The 22,853-nt window shown below is 39.5% G+C and overlaps 1 protein-coding gene across 1 annotated transcript; it reads right to left on the reverse strand.

Annotated features, from left to right (window-relative positions):
• Positions 1 to 6,546: 6,546 nt before the first annotated feature.
• Positions 6,547 to 20,702, reverse strand: CEP55 (centrosomal protein 55). Its single transcript, XM_037400641.1, has 8 exons — positions 20,279 to 20,702; positions 18,330 to 18,614; positions 16,059 to 16,124; positions 15,149 to 15,290; positions 12,829 to 13,142; positions 10,897 to 10,968; positions 10,000 to 10,125; positions 6,547 to 8,434 (listed from the first exon to the last, which is right to left on the reverse strand). Exons 1-8 carry the CDS (start codon positions 20,459 to 20,461, stop codon positions 8,231 to 8,233), a joined length of 1,392 nt encoding a protein of 463 aa, XP_037256538.1. The 5' UTR covers positions 20,462 to 20,702; the 3' UTR covers positions 6,547 to 8,230.
• Positions 20,703 to 22,853: the final 2,151 nt, after the last annotated feature.

The raw sequence follows: 22,853 nt of genomic DNA on the forward strand, positions 1-22,853 counted from the left end.
TTCTCTGTGGCAGATAAGGGCTGTGTTATAAGTCAAACTCTGTTTTTCATATTGTTCCCCTGACAGCCAAGAACTGTCATGACAGGTGGGCATAGTTCAGCTTATGTATAGACATATTCCCAGAGAGAGGGACCTCTTGGGCTAGGTGATTCTGGGAGATGGGGATTCTTGTTCCATTTGGACATGACCTAGTAAAGGCTTTTGCCTTATTTATGCATCCTCTTGCATGTGTATGGGTGTTTAAGTTTTTTGGGTCTATTTTCATGCACCTGTATCACAATAAGTAAATAGTACTGACTTCTGTAACAGATGTATTTAATGTTTGCTAAGTGATTTAAATTCATTGCATTAGAAATGTTGACTCTCTGTCTTCACAGAAGAGGTTCCAAGCTTGTATGTGACTCTAGCTGCATCTGTATATAAGGGCTTTAGCGTAAGTTGCAACCAAGGTTAGCTTTTTATTTTAATTTTTGCTCTTATCATACTGCAGCTGTTCTGCTTCTAGGCACTATTAATTCTGTGCTTATAAGAAGTTATGCCATTGTAAGGTTTGCTTCAACTACAGATCTGTTTTGACTATTTTGTTTTTTAGGAAGTTTTCTAACTGCTTACCCACTATATACTTTAATATCAGTGAGCTGAAGCATTTATGTGAATATCCAAGGGACAATTTTAAACTTGTAGTGCAAATATAAATGCATGTTTGTCTTCACATAGTAGCAAGCTCCCCCACTCCAGTGTCCACTGAAAATACCACATGCTTCTATGGATCTGTGTGATTGTGCCAAAAACTAATCCATTTCTTCTGGGGAGTGAGCAAGTCACTGTTCCTTCTGGAGAGTCTCATTTTCCTGTGGTCAGTATCCTTCAGGGTGGCATGCTTCCTGGGATTTGTGCCAGTGGCACTGCAGTTTCAAGCTGTAGCAGCAGCATTGTTGACCAATGCCTCAGTCAGAAGCAGAGCTGCTGATAATTTTTTCAGTAGGCGTGCTTTCTAGTAAGAGCTGGATCAGTTTTTTTGTAAAGACCACCAGAAGTTCTGCCAACAGCAGCACTGAACAATTTCCTCATGACTTGTAGCAAGGGTGGAGGTTCTGTCTGAACCAAGTGCAAATGTGCGTACATAATCCATACAGCAGAGAATTCCCCTGGAAGGTCATGATGTCTGTTACGCTGCACACTAACCAAGCTTCACCAGGGTGACTCGGCTCCAGATAGACTGTTCTGATTAAATAAGGTTGTTTCTTAACAGTTTTAGATACTGTATTAAACTTAACATCTAGCCCATGGATTTAGGGAGTTTATCAGTGAATACAGGGTATCAGAACAGTTCATTTGGACATTGCAGGATCTAGTAGAACACTCACCAAGGACCTGAGACCCAGAGCAAAACTTACTTGGAGAATTATAGTCTAAGTGCCACTGGACTTTTACTGACTTTCAGGTGTCTATAAAGTTACTTACATACCTGCTGATGAGTTTTGATGCAGAGCCGTCAAAGCAACTACTACAAACAAAACTGGTCACCAACCTCTCTTGCTCATGAGATGTACTCGGACGTTCCCTGAACACATTGGCCCTCCAGGCTGCATGCAGTGCAGAGATCACAGGTGTCATAGTTTTCACTCATATTCAAGAACTCAGTGACTAGAGAATGCTTTTACTCAGGTTTAAAGAGAATCTGCTTGCTTGCTTTCCATGTCTCATCTTAGAAGAGTAACTTGTTGGGAGCAACAGGGGTTCTTCAGGTCAGAATTGGGATAAAAGCTTTACTTTTAAAAGTCGGGCATTTCTGAAATAAGGTCAACAGAGTGCCTGTCTGCTGCAAAGAAAATCTGTCTGTGTTAGAAGGCAAGGCTTGTTCTCGGCTAGTATTAACCTAGGGCTGGAGAAAGAAAAATCACTATTGCAACACCAATGAGAGAAAGTACAGATAAAGCTTTAAGTTCTGCTGTAAACCCTTCTGAGTTCCCAAGTGTAATGCTAAATCATGTTATTTCTCACACTGTTCATGTATTTCATTATCAGTGGCTGTTTGAAATGATTGATGAGATGTGACTTAGAGCTGCTCATAAACCGTGTCTGGAAGCATGGATGCCTCAAACACGGATGCCTCAATCAGGCTGTGTAGTTTTCTGTCTAATTGAATGAGATAATGGTGACCATATCACACTTGTTGCATTGATAAAACTTGCACTTCTGCTGATGCAGTGTGCTCATCCACCAGTTTTGAGTTGATCAGGGAAATTAAACCTGGTTGTACTTCTGTCAAGAAGCCAGCTGGAAATCACTATGGTTAAGGTCCCAGGCTTGTTTCATACAGAATATTCTGAGGCACCTTATCTTGCTCTCTCTTTTTGAAACTGTTAATTCAGTATGAAGTACTTGAACTTTTGGTTGGTCAGAGAGACAGCAAAATGAGTGTGTTCCTGACTACTGCTGGAGAGCTCTATTGCAGGTCTGAAGGGGGACTGGGTGTAAGGGGAGGTCTTACTTCATGGATATGTGTCCTGTTTGGAGTCTGCTTTTTTTGCAAGAAGAGACTCATTTGTCATAGGCAGCCAGTGCTAGAAGTGCATCTGTGCATCCTTAACAGCACCTCCTTTCTTTGCGCCTAGCCTTTCTTGAGGAGTCATGTTCCTCACTGGCTGGCTTGGGGAACACCCAGTCAATACTCTGGCTTCCTGAATCCTGTTCCTGGAGCACCCTATGGAGAGGAGCCCAAACTCCCCAAATGCCAAAGAACCAGACACCAGGGCCCTGTTCATTAAAAAAATGTGGGAACAAGGCATTTCCCAACACTAGGGAATTAAGTGACATCAAGTTGCTCTTGTGTTGTTTTCCAGCAGGGTTACAATGCATCAATGCAAGTGTCAAAATCAAATGGCTTTGTCTGCTCAGAGTAGAGGTTTATACAGACATAGGAATGCCAGTAATTCTCCAGTTGAGAAACAAGGTGAAGCTAAACTGTTACATTGACTTGTGGTGTGGTAGCTACTGACTTTGCATGGAGTGGAATAACATGAAGAGTCAGTGCAGAACAGCCATTGTGTTACCTGCTTGCTTGCTTGCTTGCTTGCTTATTTATTTATTTATTTTACAAATCTTACAGCGCATTGTTTGCAGGTCTATACGTGTCATTAAAAATAGGGCTTCAAGGGACTGTTAGAAGCCATCTGGCTGATGTCCCTGACCCAAGGCAGACTCACCTGTCAGGAATGGTTTAGACAGTTACATAAGTGTCCCTGTAAATCTCCAGTGGTGATTTTGCTGCCTCCGTAAGTGATGTGTTTCACTGCTCATCACTGATGTAAGCCTCCATAAAATGTGTTTCACTGCTCCTCTATTACAACCACCAGAAAGTTTTTCCTTATGTGAAAATGTCTTCTGTTGCAATTGTTACTCTTCTCACTGAGCAAAGAAAGACTTTATTTCATTCCTCTGTATGAAATTTTGTCATTTTTCTTCATGGTGTTTTCTAGGCTGCGGGACCCTGATTCTTTAATGAATTTGATCAGAAATTTGAAAGACTTACACTACATTCATGTTAGCCTAAATTGTTCTTGAAGTACAATACTCAAAGTTGGATACAGTATTTGAGCTGAAAGTCTCATCTGTATTGGCTAGAAATGAAAGCTTAGGTGTAAAATGTAGGAGTCTATTTATCATGTACAACTGTTGCAAAATCATGCAGGTGGGATATTGAGTCATGGTCAAGTTTCTGTTTACTGTAATCCCAAGAAACTTTCTGATACATTGTCATACTATTTATTTCAGGGTTTGGTAGTTGATTATTCCTACATGTAATACTTCATCCTATTTATTTTGGATCATTGGTGTTGATAAATTGAAAACTCCTGCTGTCCTCCAAAGAGCTCTCAGTTCCTACCTTGGAGTGTTTCAAATTTTATGTGTACTCTACTAGTATCTGCACCAGCTATGAAAATATAAATAGTTTTGAAATCAGATAGACTGCCATGGAATTGTCTAATACATTATTAATTGTTAATTATTTTGTGTTTTAAAATGGGCTTAAGGGGAGGCTAGAAGAAAAATCCACTGAGAGATGCGAACATGTGGGAACCACATCTGGCTCTTAAAGTTTAAGATTATTAGAAGGTCCCACATGCATCCCCTATCTTCAGGCTATACCCTGGGCATCCACTTCAGGCTGCTTGTCAGAGACACCGTGTGTTCTGGCCACGTGAGTCAGAACAAAGATCCATTTTTTGCTGCACTGATGTTCTTAGGGCTATAAATTACTGAGACTTCATTATGCAACGCAGCTTTTTGGCCAGTTGTGCTACCCATTGTATACAGTAAACAAATGTATTTCTCTGCATTGTTATGAAACTGGCATTTGAAGCAAAAGGTCCACATTAGCACATCTTTTGCCTTTTCTCAATTTATAGCACTTGCTCAGTTAGGAAAACTGGGGACACAGGATTCCACTGCTGGTTCTATGCCAGTGGGTTTTTTCAGGAGTTAAAGCTAAGTTAATTTGGGCTAAAATTCCTTGGCTTTTCTTCTTCCTTGTTAGGCATCACACTTTAATTTCCTTCCTCACCTTTTAAAACCTCACCAACACAGCAGAATTCTCCAACGCAGTCACTCTCTGTGCAGGTGACTTCAGAGTGGTCCTGCGCTGCCCTGCCCTGGGAGATAGGCAGCTGCCTTGCTCTGGATGGCTGCTTTGAAAATAACCCAGACAGACCCCCATACTGACAATATGGCCATGTTTCTTAACACCCAGAGACTTTCAGCAGGACCATCCCTTACTGCAGGGAGTACCACTTGGCTACCTAATTCTGTTGTTTTCCAAATTAGAGAAAGGAAAAGATTTTGCGATGTTCCAAGTAGTATTCTGACTTGCATAGTGCCACTGTACATTGTGTAGCTTGTGTATGCTAGAGATAATTACTTACAGATTTCAAGGTAAAACTATAGCCACACCTGTGACTGTAATCTTAACAATTTGATCAGATTATAAGATATGGAAACTAATAGACAGGTTGATTACCAGATGAAAATGGAAATGCCTAGAGCTCCTCTACTGCTACGTTTTCATTGCTTGTAACTCCCACTTAACTCTGCTTTGTTATGGAGGAATCGCAAGAGCAATATTCCCCCTAGTTTTCTCAAGGACACTGCACCATTTACATTGGTGTTCTTTACCAGGTAAACAGTGACATCCTGTTGTCTCTAAATATTTGTGCTGTTCAGCGCGATTCTTTTACAGCATTACTGGCACTACACCTCCCTGCCACTTTTTATCTGCACAGTTAAACTTAAGTGGTTTGTTGTATAGTTTGCCTAAATGCCTGTAGTACAGTTATTGGCACATGACAAATAACAGTGTGAAAGATGGTTACCAAAACCAAGAGTAAATGAGAGAAAAGCTGCACAAGCAAGTAAATGATTAGCAGTTGATCTATTTGATATCAGAAAAATAAGAGCCATCTTTCCTTTGTTATTATTCCACAAGCAGCTCTCCTTGTATAAAAAAAAAAATCAGTTCTTTTGCAGAGTTTAGCCATCTTTCCAACCATACCACACTGCATCAAACCCACAATTCACTTGCTGTTTGCAAAGAACACTGTATATGAAAGCCAGGATTTATAAATATGCTAGTATTGGTGAACTCTTGTATTAATCCAGAAGCTTCCCTAAACCAGCATTTTCAGATGAAGTAGACTTCACAGAATTTCTGCTAGGTTGAAATTCAATTACTTGACGTAGCTCTGAAAAAGACTACTAAAAATTTTTAAAAAGTGCTTGAAAGAACAGCATTTTTAAAATTACTTCCTATCTTACGAAGAACTGAACTTACAGCTAAATTTAGATCAGCACATAAGGCACACACCTCTCTTTCCTATGTATAACGAGAGGAGCAGCAGCAGACCTCTTTCTTGTTAGTTTACTTTTAGGCTAAAAAATAATTTTCATTCTTAGCTTCTGAAAAAAAAAGCAGTGATACAATCTGCATGCTTTATAGAGTTGGAGTTTTATACTTTCAGTCATATGTAGGTGGTGACAATAGTATTTGTGGTTTTGCCTTCAAAATAGGCCTTTTGATGCACTAGAATGTCATTTTGGTATTTTTCAACATATACCACACTGATGTTGTGTATAAATTTGTCAGCAAAGTTTTTTATGCTTAAGTCTGGTATTTAGCAGGTAGGGCTAAATACATCATTAAAGTTCAGAAAAAATGCTGGATGGAATGAACAAAACTTTTTCAACATTGATAATGTGATAACCCTTGAGTCTCCCCCTACAGTACCAGCTTCTAATGAGAAAGTGTTTTATGCTAATTTAAAAAAGCCTCATAAATACTGAAGAGTGCTGACCTGCAGCAGGCCAACTTATTTCATCTATAATACATAAAAGATCAGAACTTCCTTTTGCAGAAACTGTGCCATGTATGCAGCTGGGAATACAGTACTAGCTAATTAATGTGTTGTTAAAAGACAACTAAAACTTCCCAAAGTAGTTTCATTAGAGATTAAAATTATTAGGGTGCAATAAAAAGCAGAGTCATTATCCTGAATTTAAAAGATATTTAGAAAGACAGACATGAAATTAAGACAATTTCCTTTATGGCAAAACCTTAAGTTTCTGAAGCATAATTTCAGTTTTACTCATTAGTTCATTTAATCTTTGGTCAGAAAACCTGTTGTTACAATCGAGCAAACAGTCAAACACAAAGATTAGCCTGAGACATGGTCAATGAAAAGCAAATAGGTAGTAGCTAATACAATAGATTTGGCAAAGATATTTCAGATATAAAGATAACTTTTAACATTTTATGTCTCTCAAAAGCTGGATTTAATTGATAATATCACTTGGTATTATAATAGTTATTGAAAACATCTTCATATATAAGATTTAACAATCAGAGATTAGGGTGAACATTATAGGCTATAAGTGCATGCAGTTTTGCAGCAAAGCATGATGGAAAAAGCTGCTATTACCTAGCAGTCAGAATCAGTATAACAGAGAAAGACAGACCTTGGGGATTGCACTGTCCCCAGCAAACCATAAACATGGAAAAGCAGGAAATTTATCTTAACTAGTATATCTTCATAAAAGTTTGCTTACTTTAACTTTTGTGGAAGGAACTTCTTGGACTTAACTACAGATGCAAGGAGCAAGATGCCAGCAACAGATCCAGGTTTACAGTAGATGCTAGAGGAAAACACCATGTGATTGCAAATCCATAAGGGAATTTTTTGGCCAGTTTCTGATTTGTTGCAAGAGTTTATTGGTAGCTTGTTTTCTGTATTAATACCAAAATAGTGATACTTCAAATCCACTAAAGCAATTAATTAGAAACTGTACTTTTAAACTGGGACATTTGTCAAATGTAACAGATTGAATAACTGACATTTCCAAACTAACTCCTAAAATACAGAAGTGCGAACAAGTTTACTTCAGCATAATTCTATATGCAAACTTCAAAAAAGGTCTCTGACAGTCTGAAATATAAAAACTTTTTTCAGTGCCAAGGAAGTTTGTATTTGCTAGAAAGTTTATTTTCCCAATTTTTTTTTTTTTTTTTTGAGAAGAGCTTAAACCTTGGTCAAGCATTTTTTATGAACCCCAAGTCACCCCTGACTACTGTTCAGGAAAATAAGCTACTTAAGATGGATATTTTCAACATGAATCTTAAGCAGCAAAGATCTAACATAACCCTTCTGAGTCTTAATGTATCACTAGCTTGATACATTACACATGTATATGATACATATGTGTATACACGCTACACATATATATACCATGTATATATAAATATGTAGTGCACGTATGGGGGACAAAAACCTTTTGCTGCTATTGCTGTCAGTTAAGGTACAAGCACAGTCATCAGGATTCACCAACCAAGAACTGCATATGCCAAACATTAAAATAAACCATGACACAATGGGTGTGCTTTTACTGTTCTCATTTTTAATAGTGCAAAAAAAGTCAGTAGTTTACTATTTGAAGATATTCCCAATTCTAAAAATACTTCCATTTGCAACCAAAAATGCAATAACTGTTTTTTGCAAAAATGTCAGCTAAAATAGCTGATGCCAAATAAATTACTATGTCTTTGTGGAACTGAATTCTAAAACTAGTAGTCCTTTATACAACCTTAAGTAAAAAGGTTTGGGTTTTTTTCACATCTTTTGCCTTTGTAGAAAAGCATATTGGCAGCATGTATAAAGCAGATATTAAGTCCATTTGGAGCTCAAGCTGTGCAAAAGTCAAGATGTACTAGTAACTCTCTGTGCTGGCTTGTTGGGTACTGGACTCCGCATCTGGGACACTCAAGAAAACTTTCATCAAGGAGGCTTGAATGTTTCTGGGAAGGACTTCTGTCATACATGATCAGCTGCTCTTCAAATGCAGCTTGCAAATCTTGTGGTTCCACATGTCCATATTCCTGGAGTTTCTGGAAAAGGAGAAGCTTCAGTAAAAGGTTGAGGCATGCATGTGCTGATCAAATGCTGCAGGAAAAAATACTAAGGTTTCACGGCATACAAGCCATGTGTGTGTTACAGCACTAAGGGTAGCATTTTAAAGATGGCTAAAATGCAGTTATGCTACTTGCATTAAGAACAGAGAGCCTGTTGTACAGTTCTAACACCACATTTAAATTATGTTGCAGGTAGCTTCTCTGCAGACTATTTAAGACAGGTTTCCCACAATGTCTGACTAGGAATCCTTCCCCAACCATCTTTGTGGCCACTCACACACTACCTTTCTCTGCTGTAATTTTCTCTTCTCCTCCTGATCTCATGCATGAAGTCTCTGCCTGTGAAGGCCATCCCTAACTGTAAAAGGCACCTCATTGCCTGAGGGCTACTTGCCCAGCTTCTTCGCACAGAGAAACTCAAAGCTGTAACTTCACTGCTCTGCCCAAACTTCTGTTCTACTCACAGCAGACAGATGGTTTTCCAAGGGCCTCCCCTGGTAGCAGCAGCAACTGAGGCCTAGCAAGTGAGGGTCTCCCAGGGGCAACACGAGTTAAGAACATCAGTATTGCAGGGTTCATTCCACTCCCTTCCACTTTTGAGAAAATACTTCCAGGTTGCATACAACTAAGAGGGAGAGCAGTCTGGTATGAGTCATAGAAGAATTCTTCTCATCTGCAACTTGTTAGGAGCTTTTTCATTTATCTTCTCTGTAAAAATCACTGTGGCCCCAGACCTGATCTAATGAAGGATGCCAGTGTCTGATTTCCATTTTGAACCTCATTTGAGTCCAGAGCTGCAGTTTTAACGATCCTATTCAGCTATCACCTAACCTTACAAGATACAAGTTCCAGAAGTACCAACAATCAAAATGCATTTCTGTTCAAGACCAGGGCAATCCTGGATGCAAAGCAAAACAGATCAATGGCTTACCTAATGCTTAATCTTTCCCTACAAGTTTCTCCAGTAAGCCTAGGGCTCCAGTCTGGGTGGCTTGCTTTGGGTTTATGTAATAAACAGCAAACAGACCACAGTCCTCACAATACAACAAATGTCCTTTTTCACTATAGTAGGGAGCTTGTCTTTTTGGAAATGGAAAACCCAGGTTTAATGACCCACCCATCCTGTATCAGGTAATGGCGGGGAGGAATTAGACTTCTCTATTTATGGATCACATCCTGTTCACTAGCAAGAAGTCTGAGTAAAAGCATACTGAAGCTTTGTCGTTGTGCAACAGACAAAACTGGGTAGCACATTGTCATACAAAGTACAGTTATGTTCCCTGCTCAGGAACATCACTGTTCCAGATCTCCTTCCGCAGTACTAGCTCTCTGTACAGACTATGGAGAAAAAACAATGCCTAGCTAGTTGACATAGGGTTCTGTACCTTGGGACCACATACCTAAAGGATATAAGGACCTACAGTGAATACGTGATGACAAACAGAAGACTCCCTCTGCTTTAAATAAGAACCCAAAGTGAAAAGATGTACATTTATGCAAAATCCCTGACTAAATTCACCTGCAGGTTATTCAGTACATACCAGAGGTTCCAGACGAGTTATTTGCTCCCTGGCCTTGCGCAGTTCTTTAAGGACTTTGTTTAACTGATGCTGCAAGTTCTGGCGATCAAGCTTTTCATTTTCAAAGTCTGTGGTGCATATCTGGATCTGACAACCCCCCAAAGTGAAAGTTAAAGAATTAAAGTCAGAATTATTAAGAACCAGGGGGGGAGGGGGGGGGGAATGTTTCCCCTTTATATATTTAAAGTTACATTTACTCTGCAATCGTATCCTAAAATTCATACACGCCCAATTATAATCTCCCTTAGAGGTGAAGTTTTAAGTTATTTTGATTAGAGGGTATTTCAAGCTGTCTTGCAACTGTAAACTGAAGATTTTAGAGAAAAATGTAATGTAAGTTCTCATTAAGAATGTCAGTTTCTACTCCAGGATCTTCTAGCAAGGTAATTTGGACAATAACTATGGGTAACATTGTACACCCAAGCTTAGCAAATAAATTAACTTTTTTTTCCCCAATATCATTGATAAGATCTGTAAGAATGTACTTGGAAAAATGAAGAAGATTGAAAAGATGGTAATGGAATTTGTATAATTTTATCAAGAGTATATTACAAAACTTCAATGAGCTGATTGGTTTTAGGATGTTTCCCATACCTAATCTGAGACTGTACAGTTGAACAAGGATTGTAGAGAAAAAAACATCAGGTCCAGTCACACCCTCTGATCTGTAAAAGGTTACAGATCTTCCTTCACAGACATGTAAAAATTTTTAGAAGCATCAGGAGATTATTCATAGCTGAATACTCATGACTAATATTACCTTAATATTCTACTAATTCTTAAATTTGAAGTTAGTCTAGAAAAACCTTTGTGCATAATACAGATTAAATACCAGCTTCTTTGCATATAATTGCGTACCTGTTGCTCCAACAAAGCTATTCGAGTGTGTTCCTCTTGCTGCTTGAGCAATGATTTGCGAAGGAGTTGCACCTACAAGGCAGAAAAAATATTTGTAACAAACAACTTCCTCATCCAACAGTTAATAAGCTTAACAAATCATGCATCTAAAAAGGGATGGAAGTGTCTTTTATATTCCAATGATAACAGAAAATGTATGCCTGTTATGCAACAGCCAACCCCAATTCAATTATCTCTGCTTCCCTGGGGAAAAACCCCAGGGAAGCATTAATATTGCACTGAGCTGGGGGAAGGCAGGATGATATTATAGTTAGGCAAAAAAACCCACAGCAAAACACAAAAAAAACCCCAACCACAAAACCCAAACAAAACTTCCCTAGGTGATTGTCAGGATGCAGACAAAAATACACACACAAAGCCTATGTTTGCACCAACATACAGTGACACTGAAAAAAAAAAACAATGCAACTTTTTTTTTAAAGAGAAAAAATTTAAGATTCAGAACTTACTATAGTGTAAATGATTAAGTAAATAAATACATAAAAATATCCTCCATTATCAGCATGTATCAACTTGTTATAGCAAATGCTGTTGTTCAGCTGGGGGTGGGGCGGAACAACATCAACAGCTTTTAGTCATCATTAACCAGTGAGAACTAGCCTGTGTTTAGAGAGCTAAAACTGTTATTCTGGTTTTAGCCTACTTTGGTACCTAGTAAATTTTATTCTCATAGTTAAAATTTCAGTTCTGCATTGCTTTGTCATTGACCTCAGACTTCTCCAAGTAGCAAGTTTACCTTACTTGGATGCCCTGAGGACAGTCCTTCAAGGAGGACTTCAGCAGCAGATGTGGTCATGATTTTGCATCCAGAAGAAAAAAAATTTTGTTGTTGTTGTTAGTGTCACCATGCTGATAGGAATATTCTAAGACACCACTGTAACTCTCCACGTAGGGGAAGTGGCAAAGTCCTCATGAGTATTCCAGACAAAAGGAAGCAAGCAGTGAATATTTTTAAATACAAATATACAGGGCACACATGTCTTCCCCACCTCTGATCAGCCAGAGTGGTTAAAGTCATTGGGCTCAAAAAAAGAAGGAAGAATTAAGAACTTCATTTACAGACAGAATTATTTCACTGAAGTCATCAGGGTAACCTCTGGGAGATGGGCAAGCCCTGCAAGCAGTGAGAATCTGATGCAAGTTTGACAGAACAGATCTGGCAACAGCGTAAACCATGCATATTGAACAGCCTGCCTGTAAGGCCCTTCTGAGACTTTATAGGGAATTACAGAACTCAGTTGTTTCTAACATAGCCATCTTCAAGACAGTGACAACTTGGGGTCCATCCCTTCCCTTACTTACCCAGCTGTTACTTTCTAGTACTCTGTTGTGCCTTACGGCCTCATATAGAGCACCAAATGCAGGAACTCCTCTGAATGGAAAAATAAACCAAAAAAAACCCCTAGCTGCATGTCCACAGTGGCTGGCTGGGGGCACTATCCAGGGACACAGCTGCTTATCCAGCAAGTACGAAACTCAAGCCCACGTGTGTATTGTGGCACATGATAAAATAGCCTGTATGGACTTGGATTTTTACCTTTCCTGTTCTCATTTACTATTAACCTTGAGGGTGAACTAGATTAAAATTAGTTTAAGTATTCTCTCACTTCTCCCTCGTGTCCCACACAACCAGGTAAATAAGTGAACAAGTTTATTCCTTGTTTAAACAAGAACATTTCATAGAAGTTTGTATTTTTATTCAAACCAATATATTAAAGAAAGACTTCAATTTTAATCACAAGGACTTGAATCTAGATATACATAAAGAACAGTTACAAGAGCAAGTGAGGAATGGTCTGTTCTGATCAAGTATAATTTTTCACCTCTCAGTTCTTTGCTAATGAACTTAAACCTTCAAATGCATCCACTTACCTGACACAAAAAGTCTTCAGACTTTCTCTTTTCTTCTCTGAGCTGTTCTTTAATAGCTTCATTTTCTTGTTTTAGTTTCTGCACTTTCTCACCTTTCATTTTATTTTCATTTTCTAGAGTCTTCATTTCAGCAACCTGTTGCGACTGCAAAGCGGCATTTAAACTTATTTCTTGTTGTGTTTCTTCATACTTCTTTTTGAGTTGGTTAAGTTCAGATCTCAGCTGGGTTACAGTGCGTCTTTCAGTCTCAAGATCACTCTTAGCAGTTAGTAACAACTGGTCATAATATTTTTGCTTTTCCTCTTGTAGATGACCTTAATGAGTCAGAAATAATTGATTGTGGGTGGGAAATCACTTCAAAATCATAACACCAACTCTGTCACAGCATTTTAAGGCGTATTGATAGAAATCAACTTTCTAGGCTATTACAGAGCTCAGACTGGCACCAAACTAATTAAAAGAGCTTTCAGTACTTCCAACACAGTAAAGTCTCCTTCCCAATGCAGTTACTGAAATACTGCAACTTGGCTTGTATATAGTATTCCATGCTACAGCTACTTCCTTCACTGTTACAGCAATATTACATCCTTTGCCCTGACCCACAGGCGCGATCACCCACACAGAGAGTTTATATGGCTTCATGCATTATACTGATGCATGGGAACCAAAGACACTAGATTCTCACTTCCAGCTTTAGACTCATTAGCCAACGTTCTGGCTTTACTCCCTCCCCAGAGGTACCCTGGGGATCCAATGGGCTCTACTCAGCACAGCTGACCAAAGCCAAACCATCCATTGTCTTTTGCAAACTTATCATTTTCTTCTGAATGGCAAATACAATGAACAAGGATAGGGTTTTTTGGTGAAAAAAATGCCTGCTTCTTGGCTAGTGACTGTTACTTAAACCGCAGATTGAAAAAAAATTCTGCTTGTTGACCCAAGAAAATTTTAATAAGGGGGGGGGGGGAGAGGCAGTCTGTAGAAATTCAGTAGTAATATAAAATATGCCTGGAAGCAGAACAAGGAATGCAGAATTTCACAGGCTTTGCTGATTTTTTGCTTTACTTTGATTTTCCTGTTGAAGGCTTCCCCTCATTCTTCAGTGTAATTTACTAGGGATAGTTTCTTGCTTGACTGTTGTCTCTCCTCTTGAATATGAGCCAGGCCTTACGTTGTTAGCAATGCTCCTGTATAGGGTGGTGAGATCCTCCGAGATAGACCAGGCTTTTCCTTGGAAAAACTTGTCATACCTACTTGCAACTTGTATAGCAGGTTCTTAAACTTGGATTTCTGCTACTGCCTAGCTGCTTGAAGAGAGGAGCTTTTTTTATGCCCTTACTCCTAGTCTCCTGGCTGCTCTGATGACAAAGCTTTGAGTGCAGTTAACTCAGAGTTACTTTTCCTGGTGAGCTACTTCAGTCTGCCTCCCTCTAAAATAGTGTTCACAGATTTCTAAACAGCACCAAAACAAGATCATGATGATATTTTACCGTTTTCCATAACAATTCAAGCAGTAGTACAGAAACCAAGCCACTGCACATGAAGTACTAGAGTGGCAAGTATCTGTGGGCATACTCTTACTTGAGATGATGCTAGTCCTATTTGGTCACTTTACCTTGCAGGTCAGTTGCAGCATATGAAATTAATAATTTGATAACAAGAAAAACAAGGCAACTCCTAGTTCTTCTGTTCAACATGATTTTAATTTTATTCCATGTGCCGGTCAAGCACAACCCAAGTCACTCTGGGGTGCTCATTTACTGAGGACCTGCATAGCACAGAAGTGAGCTGGAGGTGGCCAGATCCATATTGCAAAGCACTGTTTTGGATAGGTGCCAGAACCTATAACAGGTTTTCATGCCCTGTAACAACTGTTCAGGTGAGTTAAGAACGTGGCAGTCTTGAGTCATTTTTATAATATTTATTTTGTAAAAAAGTGGGTTTAAAAAACCTGACCCACACCTAGCTAATAAATCCTTAATGCTTCCATTATGTAGGTTGTAAGTGTACTTTGAAGGATGGGAGACATACATGTATTTGCCTCAACACTTTCGACAAACAGATTACTAACAGAGTGTCGAGGCTGTTAAAAAAAACATCTTTGAAGTAGATAAGAGCATGAAATACTGTTTATCAAGTGACATAGCTAGGCAACAGGAAGCAAAGAAATTTTACTTAACCAAGTTTCACCATTAAGAAACCAAAACTTCAAGAAGAAACTCTTGATTCTGCTTAATTGTGCTATAATTTGTTTTCAGAAAACTTATTCCATAGATAATTATGGTTTGGGTCACTTGTGGGGAAGAAATAAAGTAGATACCTTCTGAACTGAATTCTTTAGATTCTTGTTCGCTAACTATTTCTGACTTCTGTTCAAGTTCAAAGATTCTTCCAAGCAGTCCCCTGACATACACTTCACGTTGCTGGTCATACAGTAGCCACTGTTGGTTTTTCTCAAGAGCCTTCATGAAAAAGAACATAAGAGCAAGAAAAAAGCTTCTGGTAATTTATCAGATTTTAAAAATAGTCTTATTTCTTACTTATGTTAGAAGTTAAGTATTATACAGTTTAAAGATAAGGCAGTTAATTCTGCTGCAAACTGTAGTAATCTTCTCTATAATAAATAAACCCCATCTTCATTTGGAAAGGTAAGTCAGGCTGTTGAGCATGAGTTAAAATTGCAGCAATATCAAATAACAATTGGCTTACTTCCTGAAATGGGAAAATGACTATAAAAAGGCTTTCATGAATCATGCCCAAATTATGAAAGATTAATCTTTCAACCTAAAATACAAAATAAAATATAAAGATAACAGACCTTGAAAATGGAATAAACTAAAACTGTATCATTGCAACTTAAAGTTTGTAAGAACAAGGACACAGATTTTGTATTTGATTGGATCATAGAATTATTCAGGTTGGAAGGAACCTCAGGAGGTTTCTAATCCAAACACATGCTATCCCAGGCAGTGTCAGCTCTGAGGTCAGTTCCTTAGGGCTTCTGTTTTGTCAGCAGCCAGTTTGTTCTAATGTTCCAAAGTTTTTCAAAGATGATGGAAACGCTGTCCTCTTATTTGTCTTGTCACAAATTAATTTTAGATATTGTATTTTAGAAGGAAACATACACTCTGAGGTCCCATACTACCCAAAACCATATATGGCGATGATTTACATTCTTAGGCACCTTGATACACATTATTTGTACTTGCAGCATTGTACAGGAAACTTACATCTTTCAGTTGTTTTTCAACTTCATAAAGATTAGTTGGTGATCCACTGCTGTTCTTTACAGCTTCCTGCAGATAAAGAACAACCTGTTAATGTTCTTTAAAATAAATAGCTGAAACAGTAAAACTAGTCTTATAAAACTATTACTGTCACATAAATGTCATAATATTTTAAAAATTGAAACCAGATGCATATACCACATGCCTTTTGTGTTTAAAGATTTTAATTTTTTTTAAGTATCCAAGTTACACAGAAAAGAGCTTCCTAGATGTAAAGTCAAGTGTCCTGCAAGATACAGGATGAAGACTTGTATTTAATTTATTCCATAGCTCTGCAACTCATAGTTACATTAAAACATTTAGTAGGAAGACTATATAATGTGTTTTCTACTGAACTGCTGTCTTGAAATGCCTGCAGGGTACAAGAGAGCTTCTAAAAACCAATGTTATTATTTAAATACACAGAAAAGTTAAGCGTTAGCTCTGTTTTTGTATCCTCATACCAGTTTGACAATAAGCTAGACCTATAGGAGTTGCTGGGGAAAGCTAGGAACCTTGACTACTTCACTGGGATAACGGGATAAGATTATAAATATCTGGGAAACCACTCAACCCTGTCTGGAACCTTAAGGACACACTGACTGATCTTATGAGACCTGATTCACAGTGGAGTGCTTGAAGTACGCGTCGGAGTTCTTTAGACCCATCTAAAACTAGAGAGCAGTCAAACTGTTATACTCTTTCATGATCTGGCATGTTTATTCATTGCATGACAGAAAGCTTTTTTGAAATAGTGTAGATATAAGTTAGAGGGAACTTTAAGGAAATAAAAATGTAGATTACTACCCAAATGCAAGCTAAATTTTTTCAAAGATTTCCTGTGATTTTTAGAACAAGGTATGTAACTGAAAAAATACAGACGAACTTTGAATGCAATTACAAAACTTTAGCACTTCCTAATTAAAATAGGAATCCGAGCAATTGTGGTGTCTCTAAATCCTATTTTATGAACATTAGAATTCTGACTCAATGAAAACTCTCTTAAAATTGTGTCATATAACTGTTGTTTCCATTTCAGAGTATACCTGCTGCTTATATGCCACCTAGCAGTTTCAAGCAGCATTGCTTATTTGTTTTCAAGTTTCCCAAAACATCCAGTCAAAACATCAATCACATTTTGTTGTCCTCTGTTGATAAATCAGTAAGAAAAAACGTAAAAGAAAATTCTGGTTTTAAACTAAAAGATATTTTGGCAGTTCACTGACAAAAATACATGGAAATCTGACATATATTTTAAATTCTCTAACAAAGTGCAATGTTTCTTTGAAATTGAAAATAAACACATTGCATTTAAAGTGGTATTTCCCAAGGTAACTCATTATTAGAAGTGATACATGTGTATTATCATTGAAAAATTATTAGACTAAGATATTTTGCTATTTATTTGGCTAAAGCTGAATTTCCAGAAATTACTCAACTTCCATGTAGAGCATGGGGAACCAGCACCATCTTCAGGTCAAAAGCTGGGAAAGACTTACAGGCACCAACCTCCCCATGCCCCTTTACCAAGATACTACTGCATTTTTCATGGAGCATTAGAACAGGCAGGTGGAAAAACAACTGTAGGAAACTAAATACACTTGTAAAAGCTGTCAAGTACCTGGCACCATACCTATTAACCACTTTAAGTGAGAGAAGCAACTCATTATTCCTGTCCTATCTTCTGGCACACTTAAGTACCATGTGTGAGGCCATGTAAAGTACAGGCAACTAGTTTTAACAACCAAGGAGCAAATAAGGATTTATAAGAGCAGGGACAAGAAAGGTATTCTCATTACTGAAGCTGAATTAGGCAAGGAGCTTAGTTTATCATTATTAATGCCCCATGTCTCTATTACAGGTGCCTTCTCAGTCCATTTAATCACTGAGCATACAAATCTAGCTGCTTAAGCAGTCGTGGATCATTACCTGTAGCACCACTAGTCATACCACCTGTGTGTGAGCTTGCAAAAGGGACCTTGCTGTACAGCATTAGAGAATTCCCTCCCCAGCTGCACTGCCTGAAGCTGTGCTCCCCGACTGTTCTTCATTTAGCATTCAATCTAGACACCATCTCGCTTCATACATGAATATTTCAGCTGCAATGCAACTTGAAAGATTAAAAATTCATTCTATTTTACAACAGATGCTGGTGCTTAATAGGCACAGATTCCAAGTGTAACTTGTAAGCAGGTTAGACTTGGAATTTGCAATTAGTGTTTCTTCAGTACTTACCTGGGATGCCTGAGAAGTACCAACTCTGTTTTCAAGCTCAGAACATTTTGCAGTAACAGTGGATAAATGACGTTTTAACTGGTTCATTTCTTCATATAGACAACGAAGTAACCTTTCTTTCCTTTCTGCTTCCTTTGTTTTTTCCAAAAGCTGACTATGTAATAAGAAGACATCACTATTCTTGGTTTTGGACCTAAGCTTTTCTTTCAGGTTTTGGATTTCTTTGTCTTTCTCTTCAAGAAGATATTTCTGGTTTTCTTTTTCTATTTCAAGGGAAAGCATTTTCTAAATGAAACAGAATAAAAAAGTGGTAAAAATGAATAAGCGCCAGCCTATGCAACAAATGCATTAGCAAGTTTACTACAGTTTGAGAAGATACTTCAAAAGATTCTCTCTCAGCTTTAAATTAGCTGAGAATATTACCTTTTACTCAAAACAGACAATACTATAGCTATCATCTGAAATATTTCAAGTAATAGTAAACCCAGTCTGAAGTAGATGAAACAAAAAGAATGCAAAGAACCAGATTTCACAGAGTTGTTAGGTACTCAGTTTTGTATATGAATGCAGATCAGTACAGTATTATGAACCTTAAAACACAAGCAGTACAAGAACTCTAAAACACTTCTAATGAAGAGGCTGGCAATACATTTCATAGTGTTGATTAGCATATTTAGTAGCTTTTGAGCAGCAGCAGAGCTTTCTTGCAAACTAGATGACAATAAGGTGTTACAAGAGTTACATAATAAAGCACTTGGGAGAAGGATCCCGTTTTCCAAATTATCTGGCCTTTAGTTTCAAAATGTGCTTTAGTAGACAGTTTCAAAAGACACTGTCTTTTCAGCAGGCATCCAACAGAGGTAATTATTACATAGCATTAGTACTGCAGTTGAGATACCTTGGAGCTCTACGTAAACTTGTTATGATAGCATTTCATTTTCCATGAGAAAGATTGATATTGAAATCCTACGTGTTGACATCACACCATAAGAAGATGACAGAGAAACTGAAAGAAATTGCATTTTAGAGACCCTCATTTAGGGAGTGGTTGAAGAGTGTGTGGTGCTTACTAGAGTTAAAATATTGACACCAAATAGCATCTAGCCTATCTAAACATACTTTTTATTTTCCACCTGCAAACTAGGAACCCAATATTAACTAACCAAATCTGAGCAAGCAGCAAACTCCACCAGGCACAGAAAATACACCAAGGAATTTATACACAACAGTATGCTAGCGGTCTAGCCATAGCCGGTGCTTGGGTTAGCACTTCTCAACTGACATGTAGTGCAGACACATGAAAAGCCTTATTGTCAAAAGCAGCAGCCTAGAAATATTAGTATGCCTAGTCTCCACTAGCTGTTTCCTTTGGAAGAGTCCATTTAAAGTTTCCCAGTCCTTCTATGAAGCGTACCAATATGCAACTTGGTCACACACTAAGTCTTGAACTTCTTTCTCTGCAACCAAGGTTTACCTTGCATGAACATTGCAGCATCTTCATTTCTTCTCCTTGGTTGTAATTGAAGAAGTGTGGTGATCTGATTGGTTTTATTTATGTATAGCAGAGTAAGATTTTGAGAACATAGTTCAAGCAAATATTCAACACTTTTTGGCCACTGTTCACAAACATAATGTTCTTTGCAGGAAGTGCTCAACATAGCTCTGTGGGACAACTGTTCGGAACAGCTGGACGGGTGAATACAGGTCTTAACGAACTAATGGGCCTCAAGTCCTTGTATTTAATAGCCTTGTCAGACAATTCTAATTTTGTTAGTTCAGTCATTGTTGAACAACACTTGAGTACAAAAACGACAAGCTAGAACAGTAGCGACATCAATGTAAACCAAGTTTTAAAGAGGAAAGCTCAGCATCTTGCTTAGAAAGTCAGGACACGGCAGGCTGACGCTGACAGAGCAGTCAGGCCCCACGGTTGTTAACAGCCACCTCACCTCCAGCTGCCCGGGCCCGTCCGCACCCGTCACCGTGCTCGTCCCTTTCGCCACCTCCTCTACGGTTTTCCTCGGGGCAGCGTTCTCCTCCTTACACTTCTCGACAGCACCCTCAGGTCTGGAGCTACCCGACTTTAAGCCCCACTTGCCAATAACCCTATCTTTAGCGGTCTTGGAGTTCATCTTTAAGCACCTATAAAAAAAAAAATCAACGTAGCGTTACGGAACGGCGACCCGTTCCACCAGGCAGGACGCGGCTTCTCACACGGCTTTAGTCAGGCGCGGGCAGCGCAGGGCTCGGCGGCTGCCGCTGGCGGTGCTCGGGCCGGGCCGCAGGGAGCAGACGGGCCTACGAGCCCCGGGGGTGCCGGCAGACAGGGGCCCCCAACCCGCCGGCGGCAGCAACCGGCCCCAGCCCAGCCCCGCTTCCGGGGGTTTGAATCCCGCGGCTCCGGCATCGTCACTTCCGCCCGCGCAGCCTCCCAGCCGAAGCGGGAGCTACGACGCGGCCGCGGGCTCAGAAAGGCGGGGGGGGGGGCGGGTAAAGAACCGGGGGGGCTGGGCGGGCAGGCATGGGCGGGGCTGGAGGGGCGCGAGGTAACGGCACAGGTGGCCGTTAACGGCCGCCAGACGTTGGCGCGTTCTCCGCGAGGCACCTGAGAGGAGGCTCCTCATTGGATGCCGTGGACGGCCGCGTGACCTGGCTGGCCAATGCCATGGGGCCTTTCTTTCCCCTAGCTTGTTCTGCCGCAGCGCACGTGCTGGGCGGCTGGTAGGCGAGGGCGCTGCTCGCGGGGCTGGGGCCGTGCTCGCTTCCCTGTGCCAGAGCATAATCGATTTTATATCTGAGGGGATTTCCGTTTCGTCGTCAAAGGGTGGTTGCAGAAGGCGGTGAGGTGGCAGGTAAGCCCTCTCTCGGGTTTATTTCTATCAGATGGGTCTCCCCATCCAGCATGAGGCTTGAGTTCCCTCGCTGTTCAGGCAGAAAGCAAAGTGGCTACCAGGTGCCTGGGACAGCAAGCCTGGCCTGTGCCTCTGGCCACGCACCACCTGGGGATCTTGTCTGGGACCTGAGATAGGTGGAGGCGGACGAAATGCCTCCAACAAGTCTGTTGTGTCTCTCAATACTGTGTCTTAATGCGTATTCATCCTCGTTCCTTCCTGAAAGTGTTGGCGTTAGATTACTTTTTCTTCCCTAGAAATCCTCTTCCTCAGCTACCCAAAATCTAATAATTTTACGAAGCAGCAAGGTCCATCTTGGCTTCAGAAGTAATAAGCTAGGGTAGCTCTTGTGTGACCATATAAAAACTAGGCTGAAATTTGTCTTCGTATGACTCATTTTGCTCCATCTTGCTGCTTTCCTTTTCATCTCTGCCTAAAACCATATTTTGCGGTGGTAGTGCGCACCACTTGGGATTTTTTTGTTTCTGGTCCACAGCTGAGGTAAAACTGACGTAAAGCTGAACATGGGGTAGCTTACAGCGAAGAGTTTTACTCTAGTAATGTAATGTAAAGAAACTGCAAGTTTTACCTAGTTCCATTTTAGTGGAGCCTACTACATGTATTTTTGCTGAGAGTAAGTATTTATTTCCAAACAATACAGAGGGTCATCTCACATTTTTGCACGTTGTAAGAGACGCACAAACAGATACTGGCTTTTCGCTAAGTGCTGTAGTCGGCTGTCTTCCTCAGCTCAAAAGCTTGCCATGAGGAAGACATCTGGCTTCATCCTTGCACGACCACCAAGGGGACCCCAACGACTGAAAGATGCGAGTGCAGTGGGGGTGGAGTTATTAAAATAATTTCAGGGAATATTTAAAATAATTACGAGGAAATAATTAGTATGTATGTGGCTGACACAGCCTTGATGGTATAAATAGCTCTTATTTGAACTCGTTTAGCACGCGCCTCTGACTAGTCTCACGTGCCCAGCACTGCGGTTTTTGCTCTTTGACTTTGCCTCACAATAAAGATTTCTGAACTTGCTTTTCATGAGTCAGGTATTTGTAACAGAGGTGTTTCCTTAATTCTTTTTTCATTTTAACTTATGCATCTATATTTTAATAATTCCTCAAGAGATTTACTAAATTCAATATGTTAAATGCAAAATTTATTTCGCATAAAACGTAGTTCTAGAGTGCAACTGAAGGGGGAGCACTTAAACTAGGTTTGATAGACCGTAGGTATTTTGTGATTGTAGACTGACACGGAGGCAAGTTAAAAACATTTATGAACAAAGAAGCTTTAAAAATTAAGAGGAAGAAAATATAAGCTGTTGTGAAATTTAGTACTTTGGTATACTAAGAGGCAGTTGTATCTTGAGTACTGGAGTTGTGCGTAATGTTCATGTTGCTTATGCTTATTTTTGCCTTGTTACTGACAAGAGGCTGACCACGTAGTATAAGAGTAAAAGCAACAACAAAAAAATGTGCATTCGTTTTTACACTGTGCCCTTTCTGTTACCGGATTTTACTAGCGAGAGCTCTTTTCTGCATCGACGCAGAACTTGGTGTCAATTTACAGGTCCTTTTTTTTTTTTATAGCCTGCAGGAGCTAGTCCGTCATAGATCCACCC

This window comes from Falco rusticolus, chromosome 9 (assembly GCF_015220075.1).
Source record: "Falco rusticolus isolate bFalRus1 chromosome 9, bFalRus1.pri, whole genome shotgun sequence".
NCBI classification, from domain to species: Eukaryota; Metazoa; Chordata; class Aves; order Falconiformes; family Falconidae; genus Falco; species Falco rusticolus.